General features: G+C 32.9%; 1 protein-coding gene across 1 annotated transcript in view; it reads right to left on the reverse strand.

Moving 5' to 3' along the window:
* LOC150095666 (two pore channel protein 1-like) overlaps nucleotides 1-13,866 on the reverse strand; it is a 355,100-nt gene that overhangs the window by 242,135 nt on the left and 99,099 nt on the right. The window contains exon 5 of the mRNA XM_090409936.1: nucleotides 5,104-5,234. Coding sequence (XP_090266062.1) covers nucleotides 5,104-5,234 — 131 coding nt within the window. The remainder of the gene's footprint in view (nucleotides 1-5,103; nucleotides 5,235-13,866) is intronic.

Genomic DNA, 13,866 nt, shown 5'->3' on the forward strand with positions numbered 1-13,866 from the left:
TTTTTTGTGATATTTTTTAAAACAACGTTCTACACAAAGTGCTGGCTTCTCTTTGCAGGCTGGACAATAATAATGTGTTTCTCATCGTTTTTTAGCTTGGGTACAAATTCAACATGGCTTTGTCAGACGCAGTTTTTTTCGGTAGACCGGATACTCTCTAAATAATGAACTTCTTCCGATCTAACTTTCTTTGAAACTAGTAGAATATCTTTTCCAATCAACACTTTGACGAATGCTTCTCTAAATTTTATAAGTTTTATGTTAGAATATGAAAAAATTTATATGCATTATGTATATATATTTCTATAATATGTAATGCAATTTTTTTCACCCATGTAATGGTCTTTCTTAGAAGTGAGTAGTACGACAGCATTTGATCTGATCGATCAATGCTGGACATTTCCTTATTATAATCTCGAATTATGTTTGGTTTCATCGAAAATTTTCCATTGCTGTTGGACACCTCTACCATTTCAACAACATGCATGTTAGAAATACAAAGTACTTCTTATTTATCTTTCCATTTACATACTATAGCAGGACCATTTCGCTGCCAAAAAACCTCCCCTTTTTTCAATTTTCGATTTACCACCTCTATGAGATTTCCCTTTCTGTTATTACGTACTATTCCACACACAAGTTTTTCGTGCAGTCAATAATTTCGTAAGAGTAACAGAATTATAAAAATTATCCACATATAATATGTACCCTTTATCAAGATATTCCTCCAGTAAGTGCAAAACAACTTCAGTAGTGTGACCCAAATTATGGTCAGTTTCTTCAGATTTACCAGAGTAAATTTTTATTTTCATAACAAGACCATCGGACTCGCATGGTTCATAAAGTTTTATTCCGTATTTGTGTTTTTTATTTTGTATATACTGGTGGAAACTGAATCTTCCATGCCACAGCATCATTGATTCGTCGATACAGATATTTTTATCTGGTACGTAGTTTTGGTGCGTACTAGATAAAATGCATGCTATAATATTATTAAAATGATTCAATATCGGTCTTACCTCATATAGTCTGTCGGAAGATGGTATTCAGTAATCAGCAAAGTGAAAATAACGCAATAACAACTGGAATCTATTTCGACTCATATGTGATCACCAAAACATTATATTATAGAGCATTACTGGGTTTCTCCTCCAGTAATGCTCTATTGTTGGAAAAGAACAAGGGGCCCATTTGTAATAAAAGTCCAATAAAAACTTTCACACAGCAAGGTAAAAGAAGGTAAAAGGAAGATGAGATAAAAACTTTCATTTCTGCGTTGCTGATGTCCTCCCATTGTGATGCCCTGTGAGATTTTCTTACTCGTGGAAGTTTTGCAATTTCTTGCTCAGCATATAAATTAGTTTGTTCAACTAGTAATGCAAGAAACTCTTCTGAAAAAAATAAGTCCACCAGTTGTACTGTAAAATCGGTTGTGTCCAATTTCAAACCAACATTCTCTTGGAAAATGAATTGTTCAGGATCTTATTATATTTCGGTCCACAAATTATCGTTTGCATTTGATGTTGTTGCTTCGGAAGTATCAAGATTATCTTCAGGCTCGGGATGACTTCATCTTTGCTGTCCTCACTCGAATCCTCAGAAGGTTCATAATCGCTACTGTCGTAACCATCCTTGGCTAAATTTCATCAAATTCTGACCTCACTTAGATTAGCGTAGTACTCAAGTTCTTCTTGAGTCAGTGGCCTTTTCTTATCCATATTGTGGGGTTATAAATATATATTATAATAATAATTATAAAACAAAATACACAAGAAAGAAGTAAATGTAATGTACTCGCCTAAGTCTGATTCACTACTGATGAATTTACACACATATCACTAACTCTGCTTTAGTGAAATAATGACAAGTCAAAGCGTGTCTGAGTACGAATTAACTCATAGTTGGCTACTGCAAGAACTTTCTGTTACATATGCCAACTACGAGGTAACTCGTGAGACCTTTTTTCCCCCAAAAAAAACACATTCTGGATGTTTTTTGGTAATTACTATACATACAATTGGCTTCTGAGACCAGAATCCTGAAAATTGCCATGGCAGTCAACGTCTTAAAGATGCAATTGAAAACATTAATAGCTCTTGGAAAGAAGCCACTCAGAAATGCTTAAATGGAGTTGCTGCAAATTATGGCCAGAAGTTGTATTAGAAGGAGAAAATAACATTCAAGAGATTAGAAATGAAGTTATCCAGATGGCTCAATCAATAGATTTCAAAAATGTCGATGAACAGGATGTAAGAAAGAAATTTATTAAATGCAGAAGAATATTTTTCAGTGGAAGAATTAGAAAAACTTGTTAGCAACGAAACCAAAGAAAATGAAGACGAAATTAAAGAAGTTCCTACTGAAAAAGTGTTAGCAACCAAAGATTTAAAAAGGTGCTTGAATGGCATTGAAAACGTTTTTCAGTGAAAATGATCCTGATTTAGGAAGAAGTGTTATTGTTAAGCAATCAGTGTTAAATGCAATAAATCTGTATAAGCAATTGTTAAATGAAAGAAAAAAAAAAAGAATAAACAATCAACTTTAGATTCGTATTTTAAAATGTCGTGGTTTTATCTGTGTTTGGTATGTTTTATTTAATAAAGCTTTTCTTTCTTAAAAAAAAAGTTTAATTTTCTTTACGTACGAATGTATCCCTATTATGGCCATAGCATTTTTACATCCGAGAACGAAGTTTCGCTTAACAAAGTAATTTCATGGAACACATCCTCTTCATTAATCGAGGTATACCTGTGTGTGTGTCGAAACCGGTCTGGGTAGTGGCTCCTTGCCTTTAATGCATAGCATCATACATCTCCTCAAGGAGATGTGCTTTGCATTAAGGGTAAATACTAAGAATAATGATCAGAGCTTATTCTAACTTTACCACGAGTTGCCCAAGACTTGCACTACATACGGAGTCGCCCATACTTACACTACTTGCAGGCACAAACTTGACTTACTTGTCTGTTTGCTTACTTGGGAAATGGATTAAAACCAAGTTTATATTTATATACATATAAAATAGCTTGGTATCTTTAACGTATATTATACCCAAGGTAAAAAAAAAAACTTTCTAAATATATATACACACACTTTGAATTCTGCATTATATTATATTGAATTATATTTATTTATTATGCATCATTCATTCTTTTTAAATATATATATATATTTTTTTTTCCCTTCCACCTAAGGGAGAAAGTGACAAAATAACTAATTTTTATCAAAATCAAAAATTATGTAATTCAGCCTGATGATTTCACTTAGAATGATCCTTTTTACCTGAAGATGGCATACTTTTCTCTCCTACAAACTTAGGTTTTCTTCCCACTGCAGGCAAAACAAAACTGAACATAAACAAATCATATACATAACAAAATTATGTAGAAAGGATTAATAATCATAGTGAAATTTCATTTATGACAGTTTTTTTGCCTGTAACAGTGTTAACCTAATATATAATACTGGAAGATTAAAATGATCTTTATTTCTAAATAGTGGTTTTTAGTATTATTATTATGTGACACCATTAAAGAGTCCAAGGACTCATTGCAGGAGTGCACTCTACTCCACACAAACACACTATCTATACTTGTCAGTCCTCTATCTACAAGACACAATGCCACTATCTCCAGCTGCATACTACAGCATCTAATACCTCAAAACATTATTTTTGTCTGAAAATTGTTAAATCATAAATTGTTTTAATTGAATATGACAGTTTACATTTTTCTCTTCCATCATGAATTGTATTCCACATTATGGAACTGTGAATTACACTGAACTGCATTATATTATATTGAATTATATTTATTTATTATGCATAATTTTCAATATATTTATCTTATATTGCTGCATTTCAATGGTAGACATCATGTCACTTAGAGTTCTCAGCAGTTCATTTCAGAAGCCAATCATCATCAAATTGAGGCTATATTGGTTATCTCCTAAGTCAGTTCAGTTCAGTTCAGTTCAGTTTTCTGTGTATGGAGTCTTTTCATGGTTGTCCATGGTAGTGATCTGCTAGCTTTTTATGTGAATCCCATCCAAAAAAAGTTTGTTAAGCCTATAAAACATCAGTGCTGTGGATAGGTTAAAGAATGATAATACAGAAACCCAGGGCTACAGAATAAACACAGAACTTTTTCAAGTCATCTTAAGCCTCTAAGTAAGAAGGGTATTAGTATTACATAGGAAAATAAAATTTACTCAACTAAAGAAACTCACAAATATAAATGCCTGCAGCTGGAAGAGCTAATTGGATGAAAGAAAATGATATTCCACAGAACAAAGCCACTTTTAGGTCAAGATACATTAATTTAACAATATATGTATTTGTATTCAACAAAAGAATAAATAACTTGTATACTGATACCATCAGCTAAAAATGAAGTTCATTATATCATTTTTTTTAAACTTCTCTTTCTCACAATAATGAACACAAAATAGCACTATTGGAATCTTTTGATAGTTTATGAGTTCCCTAATTCACTCCATGCATGATCTGCATTTCTTTCCATCATCATATGCAATACCTGCTACTAGAAATAATCTGATGCACAATAATAATAATTCCACATAGAAGGAAATGTATGTATTCAGCATTAGAAATTAAGGAAATTCATTTCCATATATATTGGTAGGATCTGACTGGATCTAGTAAATCTGTAAAAGAAAGAAAGAAGATATAAAATATAATTCACAAGTTGACTGGCTGTTCAGATTATGTCACAGCAAATACGACAAGGATATTATGTTAGTGAACTGTGTGTGTGCGTTCACTAGTTAATTTGCATGTTTTGTGGAAAACCTTGAGAGAAAATCCTTCTACTGCCAGTTGAAAGCACTTATAAATGTTCCTTTCATACTACTACTACTACAGGAATATCAAATCCAAGTCTTACCTGTGCTAAAGAGTCTCTCTCTCTATTCACAGATAAATCAACGGATATCATTTCCTTAATTTCTTTAGACAAAAAAAAATTTTTTTAAACATTGTTTATATTTGAATATTCTTGAAAATATTATGTACATCACTCACCAAAAGAGCACAAATTAAAAAATTACTGCACATTATAAGCTTAAAAAATACAATGTACTTGCCTGCGAATGCCTTTACAGAAGTGATTGTCTATAAGAAAAATGGGTCTCAAGGCTCTCGTAACACGTACATGGCTAGAATGTCTCAATAACACCACTAGAACTTCAATTACCATGACAGCTAATACTATGAGCTGAAAAAAAAAAAAAATTCAACAGAATAAATATAGTGCTACAAAGAATAATTACGATATTTGTAAAATTAAAAATCCTCTCACCCATATTACTTGTCGAATGCTGAAAAAAAAAAAAAAAACTAATTCTGTGGCCATCGATCATCATTGCATTTTAGCTGTGCTCTCATCCACACTCTTCCTCCTTTACATCAATGACCTCCTTTCTATGACTTCCAATCCTATTCACAGATCTGCCGATGACTGCTTTTCATTTCTCTTCCTCATTTGATAAGCCCTGCAGTATCCTAATGTTAGATGCCTCAAGATCTTCCATAACCAGACACTTGAACACTGACTTCCTCGATATACTCAAATGGGGGAGCGAAGACAGTAAATTTCAATGCCAAAAAAAACTTAAGCCTGTCTTATTACCTGCAAGAAAAATCCTACCTCATTCCCTCTCATTTTTGATAATGTTCTAGTTTCCTTTCAAGATCAACTTTCTCTTCTTGAGTTGACTTGTCAAATCTAGTTTATCCTGGCAAAAAACATATTACCTACATAGCCTCTAAAAAGCTTGGTGTTCTTTTCAGTTCTAAACATTAATTCTCTTCCTCTCAACTCCTAATACTTTATAAGTCTCAGATCCAACCAACTTTGGATTACTGTTCCCATATTTGGGGTGGAGCACCCAAGACCTCCCTAAGAATTCTTGATGATATTCAAAAGAGGGCAATTGACAATGTTTCCCTCACAGACTCCCTTCAGTCACTTTATCATAGGTGCTCTGTTATAGTGCTATGCCTTTTCTAGGTACTTTCATGGGCATTGATCCTCTGAATTGGCTGCTACCATTCCTTCACTTTTTTCTAACCATGTAAGAACTAGAGCAGCCATTGGCCAACACCCATACACTATCTAGCTTCAAACACACTGAATTAACTTCTCATCAGCTTCCTTCATTCTATCCACCTCTATTCTTTGGAACAATCTCCCCCCCCCATACTGTTTTTCCCACTGAGTACAACCTCCCACTCTTTAAGAAACATATCAACAAGCTACATTTTTCTCCTTGCCCACACATGGAACTGCTGTTATAGGTCTGTGACCTTTCATGTGTGGATCAACATAAAAACTGAGATAGAATAAAAAGCAAAGGAGAACAGAACACATTTTTAGAACATTTTTTAATACACACACATATATAGAAAGAAAGAAAGATTACTGATAATTACTCAGGGCTTTTAATTTATCCTCTAAGAAACAAAAAAAAAAAAAAAAAAAAAAATCCCATCTGATTATTCTTAGAGAATTAATTTATTTGTCCTCAGTTCATTCCTCAAATTTTTTCATAAAGCATATCGAAATCACCGTGGTCACTTTCAGACAGAAGAAACATTAGCATTGGTTCTAGTCACCAACTAGAACAGTGGTCGCCAACGTGGTCGATATCGATCCCCAGGGGTTGATATAACGTTGTTAGGGGTTGACTGGGGGTCGATAGAAAAATATAAGACATCATTGTAATATTTAATTCGGTAAACTTGGATTACCTACATCCTGAATGACAACGCAATTAACAGTGAATCGTGGGAACAGTGACATGAATAGGACCTGTAAGATGGAGGCAAGGTCATGAAAATAGTTACAGAGGTAACTATTAGCTAACTTAAAATAGTTAAAATGACGTATTTACCAATACGTCATTTTAATGTCGGTGGTTCTGGCCCGGCAGCGTGGTGTGAGTGGGATTGCAACACGTGCGTGGTTACTTATTTACTTATACTTACACGTATTCGATCCCACTTCTCATTTTTGGACATACAAGTGAGCGTTAATGTTCTAAAATTCATCAACATATATATTATAATTCAATCATTATTCATTCACAAACTAAATTTCTCTATGTTGAAGAGTTGAGCAGGGCTGGTAGTTTTGTACATCCTATATATACCTATAGGAAGATTGTATTATTGTTATTTTGTTATCTAAATTAAATTTTATATTTTATATATTATTTATCTCTCCTATCAAATATGTAATGTTAAGAATGACGTCAAAAACAAAAACATATCCGTTTGACGTTAAGCCAATATAATAACATATACTATATTACACATACAAGAAACACTGTAACTATAAAATAAACAATCTAAAAACTCACATAAGCATCTTTTCTGCTTGTCCTATTATAATTACATAATAGTAAAATAGAGGGGGTCGATAAAAAATAAGAAACTCTTGAAGGGGTCGACTGTCAAAGAAGTTTGGTGAACCCTGAACTAGAGGAACTTTTCACATTTCAAGTTTCTGGTGGCTTTTTATCCCAAGTACCAATATGCACTTCTGATTGCATTTTTCTTCACCATTCATCCAGAATATCTTTGTCTTCAGTTTTTATGTAGCCTTCATCTTTTCTGATTTGTTAACAGTACTCTTTTCTCAATAGACTCAAGAACATTTTGCTACCTTCATATTTGTCTTCTATGCGGTAATTAATATGGAATACCTTATATAAAAATTATGTAATATAAAATTTTTGCCAATATTTCATAGGCAATCTTCAGCATGAAATTAATAGAATAACAGGTATGCATGCATGCATGAAAGCACACACGCACACATCCAGAAAAAAATCAACAATACAACATTGTTTTAGGAAGACAATGATGGGTTAATATTACATGAAATAGTTTAAAAAATTAGTTAATTATAATGAACAGAGTTATTAGTATTGTACTGTTGATTTTTTTGTTACTTGCTAATGTTTTTGTTCTATTCATTTCATACTGAAGATACATGCAAAATGTGGGTAAATGTTTTTCCATAAGGTAACCATATTATTAATAAGCTCATCTATGTCTACTTATAGTAGCATTCTTACACAGATTTATCTTTTATATTTTTAACCAGTCTTTCCATGACTTTTGTTTTTCTACTTCTGCACACTTAGCTTTCATACATTTTCACTGCATTACTTAGGGCACCACCTGTTCACTTACTTGTTAGGAATTTTCAATACAATTTCTTTTTCTTCTCCTCCAGGGCTGCTCTTTAACTTCTTGAAGTCTACCATGAAGTTCAGTATTTTCTGTCCTTGCAAATAACTTTACCACATCCACTCCGGCTGAATCAATCAACATCTTCTTCAGATTTTGCTAATGAGTCTCCAAGGTTTGTTTGTTTCTTTCTTTTCTTTTAAGTGCTTTTATTTCTTCTCCAGTAATAATTATATATTTGAGTCTAAAGTTCACTTCTGAAGTTACTCACAACTTTCATTCTTTTTTAGAACTTTCACAGAAGTTTTTTAATATGATATTTATTTTTAACATGCTCAAATCTAAATGGAGTTTGCTACTTATTTCAAAGTTCTTGTATTCTTGTCCTAAACCAGTCTGAAGATATTAATATTAACAATACCATAAATAATGACTTATCTTATTTCTGGTATCCTCTTCTCTCCAAGTGAATTTGGACCCATCTTTATGTTGGAACATAGTATCAGCAATGACTAATACCATGCACTGAATAGAAATCTAAATAGGTACAGTGAGATTTATTTGTGCCTATAGTGCAGTGAAGTAGTAAAGCTTATATGGGACCACAGGCACAAATAAATTTCACTGTCCAATTTCATTACCAAATTCCTGAATGTATCCTCAGGGGGTGTACAGCATATCATTATAGTACTACATGAAAAAGTTACATCATTACAAACTTCCAATTAATAATTTTCCTCTAAATTAATCTGTTATCTGTCAAGACTCCAAAATCATCATATCTTATATTTTTATCTTCTAAGCACGTCTTACTGTATCAATTCACCCACATTTTCGTCTACCTCTAAATCTTTTTTCTGCCATCCCAATATCCTGATCACTTGTTTTGCTAATCTTTCCTCTCCGATTCTGGTTAAGTGCTTATACCACATGAGATTGGCTCTGCTAACACATCCCTGAATGTTACTTTTCTAATATCCACATTTTTAATATGATACTTTCATTGATGCCATCTGTTCACTCCCCTAATCTTTCTCAGAACTTTCGCATCCATGGTCTCTAGTCTCTGATCAAGTGTTTTATTTCTAACTCAGATCCATAAGTTAAAATTGGTATGAACACTGTCTAGTATACAGCTAGTTTTGTGATTTGACTAATTCTCTCTTATTCCATATAAATTCATTCAGTTGACTTCCTATCATACGAGTGTTGCTAATTTTGCTATCTATTTCCATGTTTAATTTGCCATTTTTCCTAAAAATTGTTCCTAAATAGCTGGAATGTTTTACTTGTTCTTCAGGGTCTTCATTCCAGTTACAGTTGATGTTTTCAATTTTTATTTTCTTGATCTTTTTTATTTTTATTTGTTGATTTTCATATCAAATTTATTACAGTCCAATTTCTAATTTTGCCCATATGGTTGCTAAGAATAAAGAACTCAATTTAAGTTTTATAGATCTGGAGAAAGCTTATGATACTGTCCCAAGGACGACAATGTGTTAGGTATTGACGAGAGAAGGAATGCATGAAGGAACAGTAGAGATGGTACAGAAGATGTACCAGGTTATTGCCAAAGAAATAATTTTGAAGAAAAAGCTCTTTTGTTGTTGGACAATGCTCTAGGACATCCTACTGATCTTAATACGTTAGACACATGCATTCCTGTCAAAGTTGTCTTTCTTCCAGCAAACACAACTTCCCTGATTCAACCGATGGATCAGGGAGTAATAGCAACATTTAAAGCTTATTATATGCATGGTACATTAAGCAATTTAATTGAATTAGAAGATAAAAAGCAAATAGTCAATTAAAACTTTTTGGAAAAACTACACCATTAAAGATGCCATTGAAATATTAATAGCTCTTAGAAAGAAGTCACTCAGAAATGCTACAACCGTCTTACTATGGACAGACAGATCTGTTCATAAACGCATTTCAGAACATCAAGACCATATCCGTCTTATCAAACCGCAGAAATCTGGCTTCACACAACACGGAGTTGAAAACCCAAACCATGGGATCCATTGGGAAAAGATCAAACTTCTACACAGATCTTTATATAAACATGAATGTTTATATGCTGAAGCCTTACTTCACAGACCAAATCTAAACTGTAATGATGTTCTTGCTATTCTTAAAGTATGGGAAATTGTCATATAAAATTGTGTCAAATAATTTTCATATATGTTATCTTATTTTAATGTAATCTGTTTTTCCCCCCCTCCAGATATATTTTAATTAAATTCTATAACACGCTACTGCACGCATATTGGGATTCCATTATAATCATGCATCCTAACTGCATGTTATTCCTAGTATTGTTTGAATTAACTGTACTGATGATGTCCTAGGATACTTAGGATGAAACATTTACTTATTAAAACTTATTACTCTGGTTTCATTGTACAATAAAGCCTTATTCCTTCACGGGGAACTGACAGCACAGAAGACAGACTTACTAGGCAAACTTCAATTGAAATAGGGTAAGCTAAGTGCACGAATCTCTTTTTTAAAAAAGTGCAGACACGATAAAATCATTCCAACATTTGCTAAACTAAAGGAAGTTATCAAATCATCAGGTGCTCATAAAATCTATCAGAAAGCAAGCCATTCCTTATTGCTTAATCAGTTATGTGTTTCTAAACATGAACTGGCAACAAATAATTTAAAAATTACAGACTTAGAAGGAGAATTGTCAAATACGTTAAATCAAGAATTGCTACAAGTAATTATTAGTGTCTCAAAAAATTCGAGGATCAAAACATTTGATAAAAGTAACATTAATCTACATAAAAAAAAATCTTAATTTGTTAAATCAATCTAAGAAAAATACCAACAAATTACTGACCAAAAAATGGGTTGTTGTCCACTAACAGAAGATGAATTAAATGTTCTAGCAAGAGGTCATAAGCTTGCCATTTCACCTAAATGCTTTCCATATTTAGATTTTATACACAACATTGAAAGTAGCATTGGCCATCTTTCCAGTATTGAAGCCAACAGACTTTGTTTCGAAATAGCCAAACCTTCTTGAATATCCCACCATCAGAACTAAAAGCTCTTACCTCCTTAAAATGTAATAAAAACATAATCATCACCAGAGCCGACAAGGGAAATACCACTGTTGTTCTAGATACCAATTTATGACTGAAAAATGAATCTACTACTCTGAGATCGAAATACTTACTCCAAACTTGATTATGATCCTACAAAAAGACAGCTCAAGAAACTGAACAAGTTACTTAATGAAACCACTGCCTTAGATGAAGAAACAATAAAGACTCATACCATGCTAGGCTTCCTAGAATATACGGTTTACCTAAGCTTCACAAGAATAATGTTCCACTCAGACCCGTCGTGGATTCTATTAGCAGCTCGACTTACAAATTATCAAGATTTTTATCTAACCTTCTCAGTCCTCACATAAGCCATTCAAGCCTCATCAATTTACAATTCCAGAGTTTCATGCAAAAATAAAAGACATTCAACTGTTGGAAACTGACATGCTAATTAGCTTCAACATTGTCTGCCTCTTCACTAATATTCCCCATAAAAAAAACGGTAGACTTGTTAACTCAAAAATTTCCATCTGATATTGTTGAATTATTCAAATTTGTTATTACGTCCAGTTACTTCACTTGGAAAGAAAAAATTGACAAAAGAGGAAGGAAAAGCAATGGGGTCTCCTTTATCACCAAACTTAGCAAAACTGTTTCTAGATTTTGGGTTTAAACCAAACCAAATTTTTGGTTTGGTTTAAACCCAAACCAAAAATTTGGATATGATATGTCGATCATGTCTTTGCTGTCTGGGGTCATTTCAAACAAGAACTACACTTTTCTAGATAAAATAAACCTCCTTCATCCTTGCATCAACTTTATGCTACAAAAAGAATCTCCACAGGGTATCTCCTTTCTGGATTTACACATCCAAAGAAAAGAAGATGGTTCCATCTCCACTTCTGTCTATCACAAGCTGACATTCTCAGGTTGCTACATTCACAATTCTTCTGCTCATCATCCATCTCAAAAATTTGGCATCATTAAATCGTTAGTAACCAGAGCACAGAGATTCTGCTCCTCTGAAGAATCTCTAAACCAACAATTGGAAATAATCAAAAATACAGCCATACTAAATGGATACAATCTTAAAACAACTCAAGAAATAATCAGTCACTTCCCCACACATCAACCTAGACAAAAACAAACCCACAAAATAAGGAATGGAAATCCTTATTTTGACATAAGGATTTCCATTCCTTATGTCAAAAGCATTTCCAAACGTATTTCAAAAATTATGAAGAAACACAAACTTGCTACTACCTACAAACCAATCAACCAGATCTATAACTTGTTATAGATCTGGTTGATTCTCCTAAAGACAAACCCTCACATCTGATGCCACCTGGTGTGTATGAGGTTCCATGCTCCTGTAAATTGTCTTACTATGGAGAGACGGGTAGATCTGTTCAGAAACGCATCTCGGAACATCAAGACCACATTCGTCTTATCAAACAGCAGAAATCTGGCTTCGCACAACACGGAGTTGAAAACCCAAACCATAGGATCCATTGGGAAAGACCAAACATCTGCATAGATCTTTATATAAACATGAACGTTTATATAAAGAAAGTGCTGAAGCCCTACTTCACAAACCAAATCTAAACCGTAATGACGTTCTTGCTATTCCTAAAGTATGGGAAATTGTCATATAAAATTGTGTCAAATAATTTTCATGTATGTTATCTTATTTTAATGTAATTTGTTTTTTTTTTCCCCTCCAGATATATTTTAATTTAATTCTATAACATGCTACTGCATGCATATTGGGATTCTATTGTAATCATGTGCCCTAACAGTATGTTATTCCTAGTATTGTTTGAATTAACTATACTGACGATGTCCTAAGATACTTAGGATGAAATATTTACTTATTAAAACTTATTACTGTGGTTATTACGTGTGTTTGTTTAGTCATGATTTCTCCACAGGTTTCATTGTACAATAAAATACTTCCAACTAATATTGTTAAGAAATGATACATAATGTAGATAATAAAGATTAGAAGTGCCTCTACAATGTGATAGAATGCAATACTTTTTGGTTGAAAAGGTCAAGATTCAAATACTAGGATGTGAGGAACATTTATAAAGGCTTTTCAAATGAATATAAGACAACCAGTTTCATAGAGCAGCAGGGTTTTCTGGCCCAGAAATTTTAGTTATTTCTCCATTCTTCCTCCCACCAACAACCATGAAAGAGATAAATCAACTGGTGAACAAATTCACTGAACACAGAAGACTATGGAGATATGAACAACTTTCTTATCATTACCAAAATTATGTTTATAAAAAGCCAAGTTATTTGCCTTTAATAGACATAATATGCAAAGGAAAATGCAATGGAATGAATGGAATGCAAGATTAGAAATTCATGTTGAAAATCAGAGAGAGAGAGAGAGAAAGAGAGCTATTGCAGAAATGTTGCAGTCTTGCAAATAATACAGCCTAAAGTGAATTTTATGTTATGTTAGTATTTAAAACAAGTCAGGAAATGTCTTCTGTACAATGCAGACACCAAAGGTACTGTATGTCTTCTTATGAAGATATTTTACTATTACTTAATAAACAAAAAAGCGAGAAGATTCAAAGA

The sequence above is a fragment of the Typopeltis vanoorti genome, chromosome 20, assembly GCF_054136105.1.
Source record: "Typopeltis vanoorti isolate ZY-2024b chromosome 20, IOZ_Tvanoo_1.0, whole genome shotgun sequence".
Taxonomy (NCBI): Eukaryota; Metazoa; Arthropoda; class Arachnida; order Uropygi; family Thelyphonidae; genus Typopeltis; species Typopeltis vanoorti.